The sequence below is a fragment of the Podarcis vaucheri genome (genome assembly GCF_965113315.1).
Source record: "Podarcis vaucheri genome assembly, chromosome: 8".
Lineage (NCBI taxonomy): Eukaryota > Metazoa > Chordata > Lepidosauria > Squamata > Lacertidae > Podarcis > Podarcis vaucheri.
The window spans coordinates 59586537-59604370 of NC_138766.1; the positions used below are offsets into that span (position 1 = coordinate 59586537).

Genomic DNA, 17834 nt, shown 5'->3' on the forward strand with positions numbered 1-17834 from the left:
GTGAAGGGGGTTTCACAGTAGGAGGAGCAACAGGACTGTACTTCTGGCTCCACCCCTACCGTTCCAAGCCCCACCCCCTGACATCCGCACATAGAATAAATATTTGAATTCAGGAAGCCCATACGCATATATTCCCCCTATGCAGGCATGGTGGGGCAAGGGTTAGGGTTACCATGTGAAAGATTACATTCCACCAATGTAATGAGTATCAAGACCCCACCAAAAAGTACCAAGAACATAGAACAAGAATGTGGATAATAATTACCTAATGGTGGCCTTCAGTGCAGGAAAAGCTTATAAACACTACAGGGGTCTGGGAGAACAGTTCCCACAACACATTTCAGCAGGTAGGTTACAGCATCATCTTTCTGAGTTATGTGTCCATCAACTGTTTCACCAGACATTTTCTTTCCACGTCATACAAGAGGGGAACTAAAATATTTATCTTCATACATGGAAATAAAAATGTGGTTTGTATATTTGCAATAAAATATAACTTTTTAAAAGTTTTAAAATATTTAATACATAGAAACCACCATTATATTGTGCCTTCCAGATAGAGAAATTCTGCACGGCAAATTTTTAATGGAAGTGGATGTTCTTTTCCTGGGATATCTTCTTTAAGGAGTATCCAAAAATTAGCAGGTGGTGGAAAAGACATTTTGTTTCAGCTTTCTATTTTTGCCTGTGGGTCAATGTGGATCATTTTTCTGACCATTTGTAGAAGTTTGAAATCCCTGCTGCCTAACCTCCTCTGCTCAGCTCGCTGCTGAATAGATGGTGCACTGATCTTTTTATTGGTTGGTAATGGATTTGGTTTGATTGCTTGACACAAGAACAATAGAAGGATAAACAATTCCATTTGTGGCCATGAAATTCCCCATCTGTTTAGTGTGTTTGTGCCCGGGACAAACTGGACGGAGACAGATGAACTAGCCAGCCGAGTCTGATGTTAATGACATCAGTCATACAAGCAGAACATGTGGCACAATAAATCAAAAACTAATTGAACTTGGGGCTGATTATATTGATTGCTCCCTGAACATTTTAAATACTCCAGTGTTTTCTAGAACAACAGCTTTTCTCCCCCTTCCCAACAGATTTGGTACCATGGGACAGTTTGGAAACAAGTGGTACAAATCCTGCACTAGCGTTGGTCCTGCTTTCTTTGTGAGTCCACAACTCTCATATAAAGCAAGAACTATAGTATTTGGCTCAGGCTCGTGAGTTGAATGTTGATGTCCTCCCTTTAAAATTCTATTGTATTGTAGTAGTGGCAGCAAGTTATATTTCCAGGACATCAGGCACCTGGGATTGCGAATACCTGCTACAGTTTCTGACCCAGAATAGCTAGACTAACCCTGCCTGTGCATTTCACACACCGACAAACAAAAAAAGTGCTTTTGTGTGCACTAGTAGCTCAACCACTGTTTTAAAAAGATCCTTTCCCAAAAGATTAATATAACATTTACAGTACAAGACACTCATCACTGTGGCATTCCCAGGATGAAAATGCTAAACCCAGGCACCTGAAGTCAATTCCTTCTTGGAAACATAAGAATCAAACTGGGGGAGGGAGGGGCAGTGATTTTGGGGGGCCTAACTCCTGTGTAAGTGGGTGTAGCGTTTCAACTGGTGTCCGTTATTGGTTTTGCTTTTTTGTTTTTGCAAGGGCTCAACACCTCAGCAAACCAGGCCACCTATTAAAAGAGCTAAATGTAGATTTGAGTGCTTAAGTCCAAGCATCTATATTTGAAAACGTTGATCTCAGAGCTGAAAGGCCTTATCCCACTGCCTTGTGAAACAAGAAACACTTTAAAGTAAAATATGTTCTTATTGCAGCATATATTGGGTGTGTTTTTTTAATTGTTCATTTAGAAAATTATTCTATGTTTATTTTTTAAATGAGTATATGCCTAAAGTGAACAATAAATACTACAAAATAATGCCTGGTTCTGTCACTCCCACAAATCTTGTAAACCATCCTGTGATCTTCGGATGAAGGGTGCGATAGAAAATTAATTAATAATAATAAATGTCTTATTTCATAATTCCTCGTCTATACACAAAATGCAAGCATTCCTCCAGGTCGCCACTTACTACTGGCAGAAGGTGCCTGTAACTTGTTTGGTAACAGAGAGAGGCTATGCAAATAAAATATTACTTGCATGGCTGTGGTTTTAAGGGACAGCAAAATCAAACCCTGGCGTGAGCAGAATTCATACAAAGGCAGACTGGGGTTGAAAATGTTGCAATGAAGAATGTAGAATGAGATGAGATCACAGCATCAGTCTCTCCTTTGTGGACGTGGACAATGATCACAGAGCCAGATGGGATTAGTGAAACCTATTTACCAGAAGTTCAGAGCAGTTGCATGAAGCCGATAGGCAGCCAGGAGGGAGAGGTGAAAAATGCACCAGATTTACAGTTGCAGTGATGAAAATTTAGAAGTCTTCACTGTGATTTCTTCCAAATGTGAGTACCACGCATCCAGAGCTATTGCCAGGGGTTCAGTGTTTATTGAAATGGAATGTTAGGGGGAAACCTTCAAAAGGGTAAATTCAGATGTGTGCTCACTGTATTGTACTTGCTGTGTAGTGATCTCTGATTCCCCAACTCCTCCCCCACCTCTGTTCGCCCTTTCCTTGGAGAAAATGAAAGCAGAAGTCTAGATAGGCTAGGCAGTGGAAGTATTTCTACAGAAACAAACTGTGCAATCGGTGTGCTTAATTCCATGTGGCTTTGTTCCTAGGCATCCAATATTACCATTAAGATGAGAAATCATAAAGTTAGGAGTATTGAAAAATGAAGCCCTGAATAGTTAATATGTAGAAAATGACTTTATATGGCTACGACCTACTGGGTCAAAGGAGATAGCATTTTCAAATTTGTGTTCTGGGACTGATTGTACATTTAACCTTAGCATTTACGAAGAGCAAAAGTCAGGCAAAGATCAATATGCATTCAGGAGAACAATAGTTTTTCAACACCATGTGTCCGAAGGGAGATAGATTTCTCATGGGAAACTCTGTACAGAAATGTGTAGTCTTAATATTTATTTGCAAGCCCCAGTTGCTCTTTTCAGATTTATTATGATGATGTTTTATTAAAATGCAAATGAAATTATGATTGGGAGCCCAAGCTTATCCTTGGAGTTCTTTCATACATGCGCACATGCACACACAAATATCTTTATAAAAATGGATTTTCATTGTGTGGTGTGTGCTTTTCAAATTACCCCCAAATTTGCTTCCAGTTCCACTATCCCCTTTACTGCTAATGGGGTGCAATGTTGATTGTACAACCAAAGCCCTATCTCACAGCTTCACCAAACCACTACACCCATACCAGGAGAGCTCTGGCTTCTTCTCAGATCGTATAAATCTTTCGCCTTTTAATCCACCCTATTTTCTAGGCCTGAGTCAGAAAACTGGATGTAATGATTTTCTGGCAGGGTTCCCACTATTTTAACATTACTTTAGCAGGAAGAAATTCAACAGGCAAAGCTCTTCTTGGCCTGAATATGCAGGAAAAGCTAGTCTCAGTTGCATATCTGTCTGTTGCACAATTGCTTAAAGGCAACAGTCTAGGCAAGGCAGGGGGATGAGGGCAACCCGAGCTTTGACTGAAATAGGAAGGATTTCAAAGTAGTTGTGTTTTTTTAATGGCCAAGTCTAGTTCTTATTTAAGGGAATCATTTGTAAGGAAGTCAGGGCAGAAGGTGTATTTGGGAGAGGATATCCTACAAATCTGATTTTGCAAGGTCGGGGGGGGGCAGTCCTAGAAACGTTTTCTGCACAAGGCATCAGACTGATAGGATGATCGCATGAAAGTGAAGGCCCCTGTAGCTGATATGCAAAAGAAAGAAATCTGGCTAGGAAATTTGGCAAGTGAAGTTTTTCTGAGCCATGCAGCACTATAGCAAGGCAACCCCGTTCCACTTGTACCTGTCTTAAGGTGTACCTGCTTGTATCTGTATCCTTCTGAAGGGCACTCTTCACATACATAGAAGCACTTACTGACACAAGATGTGTCGGTACCCTTCAGTACATAATTTGATGGACCATTTGTCTGATTCAGTATCAAGCAGCTCCTGATGCCTTTATTTCATGGCAGGCCAAAGTGAATTGTCAGCTTGGCTCCCATCTTCATGAACAACTGTTTCTTAAGCAGCCTATTCAAGAAGTATTACCTCTGTTAGAACTTTTCCTTGCTTTGTCTTTGGGTAAGGCAATTTGCTGCTTTCCTCGCCTGCAGATGTACAGCATTTTGGCTGGGGAGATTACAATGGGCAAGCTAAAAAGATGCCAGATGGATATTTATAAAGCACTCCTTGCTACTTAATCTGGAGCATCATTAATGTAATTAAAAACTGCATTCAAAAAAGAATGAATATGCAAATATTTTTTCATTGTCCTCTGCTTTCAATAAGATGCAAAGAAAACTATATAAAGACTGCATATACTTTTACATACGCTTAAAATCTTTCTAACACCTCTGTTTCATTTAAACTTATGTGACTCTGATGCATGTGGACCATCACTTGCTCCATGTAATATTAGCTGTTGCTTCCATGGCTTTGTGACTGTATGGAGTTATTTTTTTGAATGACTAGCTGATTAAATTAAGAACCACCTTAATGATTGGGAATGGGTACTGTTCTGATTTAAGCCACATCCTCAGAAAACAAGAGATGGGGGCTCTCTTTTTGTGTGTGGCTATTTTCATCCCAGTTAACAGGTTGCAACAGATCAGAACAACACAGAAAGAAAATGCAAAGCAAATAAGACTAAATCAGGAGCACAACAACATTCTACAGAATAAGCAGAACAATTATATTCCACAATTAAAAGTTTAACAGACAAAACAGCTTTTACTTGGTGCCAGAGTAATGGGAACCCACATATAGATTGCTCTCAAGAAAGGCTTACCTGGTTGCCAGTGTTGTGCTTTTTTTAAAAAAAAGCCCCCCCAAAGAAAGTTCTGAATTTGAATTGGTTTTATCTCCTGTTTTATTTCTATGTACATATTATACACAGACATATACACACACACATAAATGTGTTTGTGTGTGTGCTATTTCAACTGAATGTTGTCAACCACTCTGAATTATTTTTTTAATTTGAAAAAAACTGAGTTCCAAGCAGATATCTCAAATGCTGGAGGAGGGCAACCCTAACACTCCTGACCCCACAACTTCTCTCAGCAAGGTCACTTTAGTCTATCTTTGATGTCACTCAGGGCCAGCTCCACTGCATAGTGTCCCTGTGAAATGGCCCTGTCGTGGAATTGTTTTAGTGGGCTTCTCCTTCTTTGAGTGAGCCCTGGTGTGCTTATCCGATAACAGCAGCAGATGTTGGTAGAGGCAGCACTCCAATTAGTGCCAGACAGCTGTGAGCCACCATTTTAACTTCCCACAATGCCCCACATATGGTGTTGTCGCAGAGCACTGTGGGAAATTAAAATGGCAACCCCCAGACCCAATTACCTGCTACTGATCAGAGTGGGGGGCGGGGAGGGAATACCCACTGAAGGCAGTGCAGACAAGGTTCTGCCAGGTGGGTCTGAGCTGCTCTCTTGGGATGCTACATTTTGACAAGGAAAGTTAAACAATTTCTTCAGTTCATGCTGATGTTTCCATTGTTTTTGTAGCATGTAGCCCAGTCAGAAGAAAAGCCAAAAGTACACAATGCATCCTGCCGAAAAAGGTAAGGAAAATGTTGCTTATTAAAGAGGGTATTTCTTGTCCACTGAAGCACAACATAGATCTCTCAAGATCATGGTGTGGAACCAACATATGCACTGGTACAAAAACACCCACACACCAAAAAACACAAAACCTGACATGGTTCATAAATTGCATGTAGGTTTTAAGGAAATTTCAAATGCAGCCTTTTCTACAACAAACCCACTATTGAGAATTACTGGGCAGAAGAGAGTGGACTTAATCCTTCTATCTGCAAATGATTTGCACCAGGCCATTTTAAACAAGTTTCATCCATCTGGGCTTAATTCTGGTTACAGAGCCCAGCTGCGCAATAAACAGTCTAGAAGGGCATGTGCAGAGAAAAATCAGCTGGCCAAGAGAGGTTACATATCCCTACATCTCAGCTTCTGACCTGCTCTTATGTTTATATCACCTTGGCAAACGTAAGATCTGGTGGAGCAGGCATCTGGCACAATAACACAACCACAAGCACATATCAACCTCAAGCACATCTGAAAATTGCACTCTGATCTGGAAGCCTCACAGCCACCTGTATCTCCTGGATGTACCGTAGTTGGAAGCAAGCTGTGTTGATTCACAAGTGGGAAAGAAAGGCACTCGTTTATGAGTTCCTTCCAGGACTGAGTTTGGGCATCCAAATAAGCTCCTAGAGCAAAAGTAAGTGAACCCTGGCTCAAATTAATTGTGCTTCTCTGCCAATAATATAAACCACCTGGGAACTGATATCTAATCGCAGTACAAACATATAATAAATGAATTGAACAAACTAAAAATGTGCAATCATACCAATGAATGGCAAATATATATACAACATGAAGGGAGATTTTGAGGCCCAACTCCCCCCCCCCTACAATGCAAAATATGGAAAATTAATTCCTAAAAAAACTTGCCCCTTTACCTGCTCTTAGCAGTCTGAGATGATAGGACTTATTTCACCCTGGTAATCTTCATAGGTGCCCTTGTTTAATCCCAGACAAGGCAAAAATAGCAAGCACCCTTGGAAGCCTGCCAGAGTCTTTAACAGCAATAGCACTTTGAGTGTGCCAGGGCAGGGTTAAGTGCTACCCAGTCATATGACCATCCCTGTGAATTAACCTCAGATGCCTCAACATTAACTGTTTCCTGATAGCAATGATTTTAAAGACTCTCCATGTGTCTGGGGGAATCCTACACAACCACTTTCCAGCAAAACATGAGCATACCAGTTTCTTGTTAATTCTTTGCATTGTATGCCCATCTCAGATCTGCAGGGTCCATTTGTTTTGAAGATGCATAGGACTGAGCTATTTTAAATGAGGGCCTCCCCTGCTCCCCTTTCTTATGTCCCTTTAAAATCAGCGAGGAGAAACTTATGATGAGAGTGAGTCCTGCTGCCAAAGTGCACACCATCACAGTATGTATTAACAGCCTATCTTCTAAACTCAGAACAGTCCTCACCAACCTGGTGCCTCCCTCCAGACTTTTTGGGTCACAACTCCCATCAGCCCCAGCCAGAATTGGCTGGTGAATTCACCAGGATTGGTGAAACTGGGCTGGTGGGAGTCTCCATCAAAACAACTAGAGGGCCCCAGGTTGGTAACGGTTGGGCTAGAACGTCCATACTATCAGAGGCAGGTTTAAGGGAACACAACCAGTTTGGTTGCACTGGGCGTGGGATTTTGGGAGTGCCACAGCCATGAGGTAGAATCAGAGGCGCTGACTTGGGCCCCAATGGCGCCTGTGATAGAATGTGACATCGTGACATCATGAGGTCATGACTTTACATTGCGGTGGTGGCTTTTCCAAGGCCTCGCAGGGTCTCAGAGATAACGTCCGAGACCTCATGAGACTTCCAAAAATGACTTCCAGTTTCTACCAGGAGTCAGATTTGGAGGCCTGGCAGGGCCTCTGACGTCATCTGGGAGGCTGTGTCGGGGCTTTGACGTGACTTCTGGTAACTTTTGTGGGTTCCCTGGCACCCAGGGCCTCCTAGACCTGGCCCTATGGGTAGAATCCAAGGCGAGAGGCAGGTTTTGGAATATGAATAGATGCTAGGAGATGTTATATTTATTACAGGCTTTCTCAAACTCGGCCCTCCAGATGTTTTGAGACTACATTTCCCATCATCCCTGACCACTGGTCCTGCTAGCTAGGGATCAGGGACTTGTAGGTCAAAAACATCTGGAGGGCTGAATTTGAGGAAGCCTGATTTATTAGATATTATCCTTCCTTCCCCCTGATCAGCAGAGTGCCATCGCTTTGCAGCTTACAAGGAAGTTTAGATAGGCTAGTTTGGTCCCTTTAGCTTACGTAATCCAGGATGCTTTAAGGCAGAGTTGATTTTCCTGGTATTTTCCCCTTTTCTCCCCCTTAAGCTAACAATCAAACACAAAATGGATTTGTAAAAGGTAAAAAATAACATATACTCAGAATAATTATTGAACAGTAATGGATACAGCAGCTTTGTTCAGACAGACTTAAAATGGTAATTCAGTTACAAAGACATATTTAAGTCTAGCTCAAAATGTGGTCTGAGTTTGGACCTCAGATTTTGTAGGTGTCACATTGCTGGCAGAGCGGAAAGAGATGGAAAGAGCTATGCCCTCCCTTTGTCTGGGCACAGTGGGAGTGTCTCTCACAGAGTTCTCCCTAGCAAGTTTATAGGAAAACTCTTTGAGCTTCAGCTCCTATGATGCGCCCAGCTAGCAAAACATGAATAGTTGGTTTGACTGCATTTTAATTATCTTACAGAGGGGGGCACTGAATTTTGGCGTTGTGCAGGCACTGCTGAAATTTGAGACTCCAAGTTCCGCCACTGATGCCAATGAATAATGAGCAACAATCCAACCAGAGTCAGGAACTTTTAAATGTTGTAGAAGAGTTCAGGAGGTGCTTAGTCCTTTCTCCCATTGACACTGATAGAACATTCTATGAGTGATTTTCAAAATAAGTGCTTAGCATTGAATTGGCTCAGTTTTCTAGATTGTTAAGTTATTGTAGTTTTCTATAATGGAGACATTAATTCTTTAAATAAGCAAAAAAAATAACAGTGAAGCAAGTGAAAGACTTGCATAGTACAAATTAATTTAGTTTTGGCTTCTGGAGCTGAATTGGTTTTAGTTCCAAAAACTTTTTTGCAATGCATTTGTGATGCACAGCTTTCCTATTTTCCTTCTCCTTCCTGTTGGTTTTATCAGAATTTTTTCTATTGTTTGTAAAAGCCAGCTCTCCCTCATTGTTTGTAAATTCTAGTTGTTGGCTTATTGAAGAATAACATGAAAATAGCCTCTGAATGTGTTTTGCAAGGCTTTCTGCTGCTGGACTCCACAGCACAAGAAGAAAAGCTTGCATGGCAAATGGAACAAGTAGCTGCTGCTGCTGAAACAAATAATATCTTTTAAAAATCATAAATCAAATATTTAGGGAGCTGCTTTCTAATGCTACTTAGTTTGGATGAGACTGCCATTCATCTGAATAATGGCCAAACTCACATTAGCTTTTCTGATACAATTAGAAAAGAAAAGTGACTTCAAGATAATCCCAGAGATTTACCTTGCGTGTTCATAATGACCTAGAGAAGCTTGAAATCCTGTTTGGATCTAAACTGTGCTACCACAGACTTGGCTTCCTGACCTACATAAGTTATCCCAACTTATTACTGCATGGCATTAGGCCCACATATACCCAAGTGATTTGGACATAGTTTGTTTTCTAAAAAAGAAAAGAAAATAGTTTTGGTAGTAAATGAAACAAACACATATGGAAGAATAATGCAGCAGTAGTCTCTGTCTGTGTTAATGGCAAGATACTCTTGCTTCTCCGTTTGAGTGTGTTGATATCTCAAGACATAGAAATAAAGGTAGATGTTGTACAACTTTCTCTTGAATTCTACTGCCAATATGCTAATAGCGTCTCATTGTTATACAAGAGGAACTATCCTTGCATTACAGGAGGAACATAGTTGTCACCCCTCTGTGGTAGTTTCCTACTTCAGTAACATCAGAACCCATAATAATTGGGTCACTTAAAGGTAAAGGTAAAGGTACCCCTGCCCGAACGGGCCAGTCTTGACAGACTCTGGGGTTTGTGCGCCCATCTCACTCAAGAGGCCGGGGGCCAGCGCTGTCCGGAGACACTTCCGGGTCACGTGGCCAGCGTGACAAAGCTGCATCTGGCGAGCCAGCGCAGCACACGGAACGCCGTTTACCTTCCCGCTGGTAAGCGGTACCTATTTATCTACTTGCACCCGGGGGTGCTTTCGAACTGCTAGGTTGGCAGGCGCTGGGACCGAGCAGCGGGAGCGCACCCCGACGCGGGGATTCGAACTGCCGACCTTTCGATCGGCAAGCCCTAGGCGCTGAGGCTTTAACCCACAGCGCCACTTAGGATGGATCAAATGACATGGTCATTTTCCATAGCAGCATTGTCTGCCTTCAAGTAGACAGAACAATACACGCATGGGACGTAGCCAAACAATGACAACAACTTATTTCTCATACCCCGCCCATCTGACTGGGTTGCCCAGTCACTGGGCAGCTCCTGTCTCTTCCACGTGATCTGTTGGGTCTGCCATGACCCCAGAGCCCAGCAGTGAGCAGGACAAGTTAGAGGCTACAGAGTCAACATTTGACCTGATGATGGTGGTCAGGAGACCATTGAATCCAAAGCAGGCAGGCAGAAGCCTGTAAACTGGATCGCACAGTATCAGGACCCATAGAACAAGACCCTCATGGGTGCCTTACGCTGGACCCAATTAGTTTCCAAATTATATCGTCAGTCCAATGGTGTAGGAAGCACACTAGACAATATTCTCTTTTTCCTGGTTGGGAGAGAAGGAGAGATTTCTCTGTCCAACCCTTTTATTGCACGCTTCCTAACTTTAAGCCTTTTAGATAACTGTAGAAAGATAGAGGAGTAACATAATAGGGTATTACCTCTTCTGGCTATCAGCTTAGTTACAGTTTTCATAATGATAATATAGCAGAACTTTTAATTATTGTTTTATGGGCAAAGAAGACAGCAATGCTTATTCTACACTATAATTACTGCAGGTTATGCATAGACTCAGGCATTGAATCTATACACGGCACATGTAATTAGACTGTTTCACCTCTTCCCTGTAGGTGGTAGCAGTGTCTGACTATCATCTTCAGGGGACAGAGGAGCTGCTGTCACACCAAGGTGATCTCATTCAAGTCTTCTGCAAAGATGAAGAAGGGCAGGGATTCAGTCATGTGCAGAACAGGCAGCAAGGATTCTTCCCTAGTCCCTCCAAATGTTCTGCAAGACACAGTAAGTCTCAGCAATATATTTAGTACTCAGGCTTACTAACTGTCCAGAGGTATGGCCTTGCAATAAAAACAATGAGCCCTTTGGTACTGAGAAGAGTTTTGTTTTTGTTTTGTTTTTGTTTTTTTGCAGCACAGGATGCTGCAGGATGTATATTAGCCTACAGAAAAAGGATCTGTGTGGATAATCCTGCTGTCCATTTTAATCAGAATGGAAGACAGTTCCATTGTGAAAGTATTAAGGAAGAATATCAGAGAAATATATGATGCTCAAACATGCCTATAGAAGGCAGAATATCACAGGAAAGAATGGTTATTCCTTATCCCAGTTCTACAATTCTATGATCACACTTTCAAGTACTATTGCCAGTGAGGTCACTTATATTTGAAATACTGATTTGGCAAGCGGAGGTCTCATAGCAAGAAGGAGTGTGTGAAAAAGCTACATTTCCCTGTTATTAAATTTCCGCCTCCACTAAGTGCTGCAGTTAGGTAATTTTAGTTTCTGGTCTTTCTGGAGCCCCCTTTTTCAGATTGTTGTGTGTGTTGCTTCATAATGTGGTTGGGGTCCTCCTGTTCATTCTGCTAAGTGGGTCTCTGGACTTGTGCCTTAATGTCCTTTTCTTATGGCATCACTGCCATAACCAGTCACTCTCATTTTTGAGGACAGTGGTCCCTGGGGTCGGCTGCAGTCAGCCTTTATAGAGTCCCACAGCCCTTCCACCTGGCCTGGCTGGATTGGCCAGGATTCAAATAAGGCTATGGTGGGAAAGCCCACCAATCTCCAACGGCCGGACTGGGATTCCTCACGACCAGCCACCTCATCCTAATGTTCCTTCCAAGGGGGAGGAGCCCAGCATGATGGTTACTTGTGACCAGGTAAGCAGCCATTTTCATTCATCGGCAGCATGTATACACATATGGACGAATGACCCAGATGGCAGAGCACAGTCCACATTCCAGTTCTCTCTACAGTACATTTTACCCAAAGTTTCTCCTTTCTGTTTTTCACTGCAGCTGGAATTTCTAAACAAAGGCCATTCTGCTATAGCAGTAGCCTGCCAGATGCAAAGACTTTGGTAAGTAACACATACGTAATATAAAACCAACTACCTCTGTGCAATATCATGTGACTCCTGATGATTGCTACAAGTCTTGTGAGTGTTCAGTCAAAAATTCATGTAACATCCTTAATCTTCTTATAAAAGCGGTCTTTGCACTTACATTAATCACATCCTCCTTCCGATACAAAAAAGAACAAAAGCAAAGGCTGCAAACACACAACAAACCCTGTAAAAACAAATCTAAAGAAATTATCGGACAACAACACAAGCATTAATTTTTTTTACATGATGCATACAAATCCAGAAATTATATGAAAGGATAGCAATATTAAGATGATATTGGCTTTGGTGTATCAGATATAATCTTTTCTCAGCCTCCCAACACCACACTCTCTAGTCTCACTATTTGTTGATTGATTTTTAAAGTTTATATCCTGCCCACTTTTATAAAATAATCCAAATTGGCTGACAGTATATCTATGAAAACTGTTATTTTATGGGTGAACAAACAGTCCAAGCTTCAACTATTAGGGTCACCCCACTGATGTCTGCCATGCATTTATGATGTCAGCATTCCCTCTTCTGCCAAGTTGTTAGATGTGTGCTAGCTGTTATTGTGTTCTGTTTCTATTGCATCTTGACATTTTTATTTTATTCTGCCCGCCCCCCCCCCATTTCCCTATAATTTAGCAGCCTCAGGGATCCCCAGTCTCCCATCACAATGCAAGATGGATTGCAGCCACAGAACCAGCCATGAGGGATAGTGTATTTGCAGATGAGTAAGTTTCTTTCCGTTACCCTCTCCTCTAATTCCACAACTATTACTTGGGCTACCAAACTCAAAGTCTATAAGAACCAATGACACACTACTCAGACTGAAGATCACTGACATCCCAAAATGCAACTTTTAAGAAGTTAAAGAGTATCTGTAAATAAGTAAAAGGGGAAAGAGTCCAAAGGCTGCTGGAAGAGCATAGTTTGCATGCTCAAGATCCCAAACTGAATCCACAACATCCCATACACGCTTACCTAGAAGGAAGTCCCATTGAATGCAATGGGATTTACTGCTGAGCAGGCACATATAGGATTGCACTGTTATTTTCTATTTTCATTATATGTTTTTTATTCTGGTCCAGGATTAATGAATCTGCTGTGCTGGTTTTTAATGCTCAAATGCTCATATGGTCTTCTTCTGCTTTGATGTTTCATATGTCTTTAAATTTAAGTGATCATTGCCTTGCAAGGACAATGGGTCCTGAAAGGAAGGGTGGAAAAGCATTAAATAAACAGCAGGCGTCCAAAGATTTTGCCTGAAATATCAGGGTTTTCTGTACTACAGACTTTTTTTAAGGCAGTTTAATTGTTATGGCTTCTCCAAGGAACATTGGGAACTATAGTTTGGTGAAGGAATGTTGGGAACTATAGTTTGGTGAAGGTGCAGAGAATTCCATTAGAGCAGCTTTCCCCAACCTGGTGTCCTCTAGACATCTTGGACTATAGCTCCCATCGGCCCCATTTGCCATGGCCTTGCTGGCTGGGGCTGATAAAAGCTGTGGTCCAAAACATCTGAACAAGAGATGATGCTTAGGAGACTGCTCTCATGGATACAGTTAGAATTGCATATATATATATATATATATATATATATATATATATATATATATATATATATGCAGGTTTTGGTGTCTTCGGGTGTCTTCCCGTGTAAGAGTCGGGGTGTCTGTGCGACGTTTCGACGAGGTCTCACTCGTCATCTTCAGGCTGGTGCTTTCGGCTTCTTGTTACTGGAACAGAGCAGAGTCTGGTGTTTGAGTTCCTATAAATACTGTTGAGGGGTGTGGTGTATAGCCTTCAACGTTCTGGGCAGAGAGGAAGTTCCTAGATTAGTGTGCCTTTTCTTCTTTTGTTCCTTAATTACTTGAGGGATATCTTGAGTGATTTCATGAGTGATATTCTGAATACCACTGGGTGGGTCATTAAGTGTAGATTAGTTGCTAAAGCTTTCGTGTCTTGACCTCTTGAGCTTGTGAAGAGTTTTTCTGAGAAGATGGCTGTGCTGCATTTAGTTGTGCTCTGGCTTGGCTTCGTGTATAGGGGCGAGCTGTGGTTTTGTGCTTTGTGCCAGCCAGATCTGTGTAGGGATTGCAGGGGGGTGCAGCATCCGGAGGTGCCACTATAGTTTGGCTACTGGATGGAGTCTGTAATATGTCTGTGGAGAGGGTCTGGGTTTGGGTCTGGTGTGGTTGATTGGTGACGGCGTTCTGTGTGCCTCTGGTTCTGGTGTCGGTTTTTGTGGGGAGGGCTAATTTCCAGATGTCTGGCAGGCGGGACGTGTCGTCACGCTTGTTCATGTTGTGAGGGTGTTTCTCTATCTCGATGGCTTCCATGATTATTCTCTTGTGGTGATGTTCCATGTTAAAGAGCAATTTGGAATCTGCAAAATTAATTTCGTGTCCTGTTTCTTTCATGTGTTGGAAAAGAGAGGAAGTTTTTTCTTCTTTTTTGACGGCATTCTTGTGTTCTGCGATACGTGCATTTATTCGTCTGTTTGTTTGTCCAATGTACGTGGCTGGGCAGACTTTGCAGGGTATTTCATAGACCCCTTGGTTTTCCAGCTGGATTTTGTCTTTTGGGTTTCTGAGGATATTGGCTATTTTTTGGTTGATGCAGAAGGCTGTTTTGATATTGTGTTTATGGAGGATTTTGCTGATTTTGTCTGTAGTGCCCTTGATATAAGGAAGGAGGGCCATGCCATTGTTTTCTTCTGTGTCTTGGTTTTTGGGGGGTGTTTCTTTTTGGATTAGCTTCGTAACCCTGTTTTTCTGGTATCCATTGGCGATTAACACATTTGAGAGATTCTGTAACTCAGTTGTCAAGTGGTCTTTGTCAGCCAGGCGTTTGGTTCTGGAGATGAGAGTCTTGGCCACGTACATTGGACAAACAAACAGACGAATAAATGCACGTATCGCAGAACACAAGAATGCCGTCAAAAAAGAAGAAAAAACTTCCTCTCTTTTCCAACACATGAAAGAAACAGGACACGAAATTAATTTTGCAGATTCCAAATTGCTCTTTAACATGGAACATCACCACAAGAGAATAATCATGGAAGCCATCGAGATAGAGAAACACCCTCACAACATGAACAAGCGTGACGACACGTCCCGCCTGCCAGACATCTGGAAATTAGCCCTCCCCACAAAAACCGACACCAGAACCAGAGGCACACAGAACGCCGTCACCAATCAACCACACCAGACCCAAACCCAGACCCTCTCCACAGACATATTACAGACTCCATCCAGTAGCCAAACTATAGTGGCACCTCCGGATGCTGCACCCCCCTGCAATCCCTACACAGATCTGGCTGGCACAAAGCACAAAACCACAGCTCGCCCCTATACACGAAGCCAAGCCAGAGCACAACTAAATGCAGCACAGCCATCTTCTCAGAAAAACTCTTCACAAGCTCAAGAGGTCAAGACACGAAAGCTTTAGCAACTAATCTACACTTAATGACCCACCCAGTGGTATTCAGAATATCACTCATGAAATCACTCAAGATATCCCTCAAGTAATTAAGGAACAAAAGAAGAAAAGGCACACTAATCTAGGAACTTCCTCTCTGCCCAGAACGTTGAAGGCTATACACCACACCCCTCAACAGTATTTATAGGAACTCAAACACCAGACTCTGCTCTGTTCCAGTAACAAGAAGCCGAAAGCACCAGCCTGAAGATGACGAGTGAGACCTCGTCGAAACGTCGCACAGACACCCCGACTCTTACACGGGAAGACACCCGAAGACACCAAAACCTGCATATATATATATATATATATACACACACACACACATATATGATTTTTAACAAATAGTATTTTAACAATAGAAGACAAAAATGGTGAAAAAAAGTTTTAATAAATCATTTGACAAAACGGTGAACACCAAATAATTATTCTGAAGGAACTTAATCTTGAAATGTTGAATCTGTTCCCACTTTCAACTATAGGCACAGAAGGTCCTTGCAGAAAAATACTGAAGATGACATAAGCCCAACTCAAGGAGCGGAGGAGGCCTCTTTACCTCTAACAGGCAGCATTTTGCATGGAACACCAAGCCTCCTGCGGAAAATATGGATGAAACATAAAAAGAAGTCGGAATATTTGGGGGCCACAAACAGTGCCTTTGAGGCAGACTGACAACCCTCAGCCTTGCAAGTGCAAGCAGAGGGTTCTTCAACAAAGTACAGAACGCTGTCACATTTACCTGATAACGGATGTAGTGTGGTACACACTTCTCCCAAAAAACAAAACAAAACTTCTACAGAATCCACGGGGGACGAGGTGGGCGAGTTTAAAGACTGAATCCTATGCAAACAATTCAGCTCATATATTTTGCACATGCTTCTGATATGCTTCTTGTTAACAGATTGAACTGTGATAATTGCATCAACCCAGCATTTCTTATTCTGTCCTGGTTCATCTGGATTTGTTGGAAAAGGCCAAGAGAAATTACTGTATCCTCAACAGACCTCACGTCAACAACACTGTGCCATTTAAAGTACAGTCCTGCAATTTATCGTGCGACGATACTTCGGCAAATGATTTCTTTAAATCAGTGATATGCAGGCTTTCAGGTTCAGAATCAACTTGTTTGCTTAGGAACCTCTGAGCATGACAGAGGATTCGCAGAAGAATTCTACTGCAATAATTCAGTTCACCTAAATGAACTGTTCACCTACTTTTGCACCACATCAACAGAGAGTGCACTCTTGCACAGAGATGAGGGAATCTGTGGCGCTCCAGAGATTCCTGGACTCCAACATCCATCAGTCCCAGGCAGCATGGCCAATGGTCAGGGATGATGGGGGTTGTAGTCCAGCCCGCCATATCATATGCTCAACACTCAAGGTGGTGGTCAACCTGCCTTTCCTGTTATCTATTACTGATATTCTCATAGATCCTGCTCCACTCTTTCTCACACACATGCAAACATTAAACTTCCAAAGAACTCTTGGGTTCTTTGGTTTGAAACTGTTGTTCTAAACTATGCCGTTACCAGAACTGGCCTTTGCTGCCTGAGGCAACGTTCAAGATGGTGTCCCTCCTCCCCATTCGACATACAGAAGCCATGGAGCTGGCGGTGTAATCTGACATTGACACTGATGCCAGAAAAGCATCTTCCGCCACACCTGAGGCTAGTAGGCTACCTTAGGGATGTCAAGATAAGCTATGTGGGGAAGGGTCATAGCTTTGCATGCAGAAGGTACTGGGTTCAATCATTGGCAAATCCAAGCAGGGCTGGGAATGTCCGCTGTCTGAAACCCTGGAGAGCCACTGTTGGCCAAGGCAGACTGAGCTAGAAGGACCAGTGGTCTGATTCAGTAAAAGGCAGCTATCTAGGAGGCACACATTCTGCCTTCCAGCACCTTGCTGATGTTTGCTCACTGCTCTGCCTGACGTTTGCTTGCTGCCAACTCAAGCAAAAGCTGCAACACAGCAGTAACAATGGGAGCATGCAGCATGAGAGCAGAGCGACACATGCACACATGTGGGAAATCTGCTGGAAGATGTGGGGTAGCCACCTCTATGCCTGTTTGGCTCAGTCAAGGACCTTTCCTATTTGTGATACACTGGAAAAAGGCAACTAGGTAGGACAAACAGCCCAGGTTGAAAGATTTATCACAAGGTGGGTGGTACTGTGGGTTAAGCCACAGAGCCCAGGACTTGCCGATCAGAAGGTTGGCAGTTCAAATCCCTGTGATGGGGTGAGCT

General features: G+C 42.5%; 1 protein-coding gene across 3 annotated transcripts; it reads left to right on the top strand.

The window, feature by feature from the left end:
• The first annotated feature begins 2394 nt into the window (after positions 1-2394).
• VXN (vexin) lies at positions 2395-16594 on the top strand. Of its 3 annotated transcripts, none has more exons than XM_082234044.1 (6): positions 2395-2475; positions 5653-5708; positions 10831-10999; positions 12013-12074; positions 12750-12838; positions 16070-16594. In XM_082234044.1, exons 1-6 carry the CDS (start codon positions 2412-2414, stop codon positions 16257-16259), a joined length of 630 nt encoding a protein of 209 aa, XP_082090170.1. In that variant the 5' UTR covers positions 2395-2411; the 3' UTR covers positions 16260-16594. The 3 variants fall into 3 exon arrangements, with proteins under 3 accessions (XP_082090170.1, XP_082090171.1, XP_082090172.1); XM_082234045.1 differs by having other exon boundaries at positions 12753-12838; XM_082234046.1 differs by lacking the exons at positions 2395-2475; positions 5653-5708 and adding an exon at positions 7065-7121.
• Positions 16595-17834: the final 1240 nt, after the last annotated feature.

Excerpts from the sequence above, each read along its gene's own strand:
- VXN (XM_082234044.1), top strand. The coding sequence starts at position 2,412 with ATGCACCAGATTTACAGTTGCAGTGATGAAAATTTAGAAGTCTTCACT. Across the intron at positions 2,476-5,652 it reads CACTGTGATTTCTTCCAAAT|CATGTAGCCCAGTCAGAAGA; the intron begins GTGAGTACCACG and ends TTGTTTTTGTAG. Across the intron at positions 12,075-12,749 it reads TGCCAGATGCAAAGACTTTG|CAGCCTCAGGGATCCCCAGT; the intron begins GTAAGTAACACA and ends CCTATAATTTAG.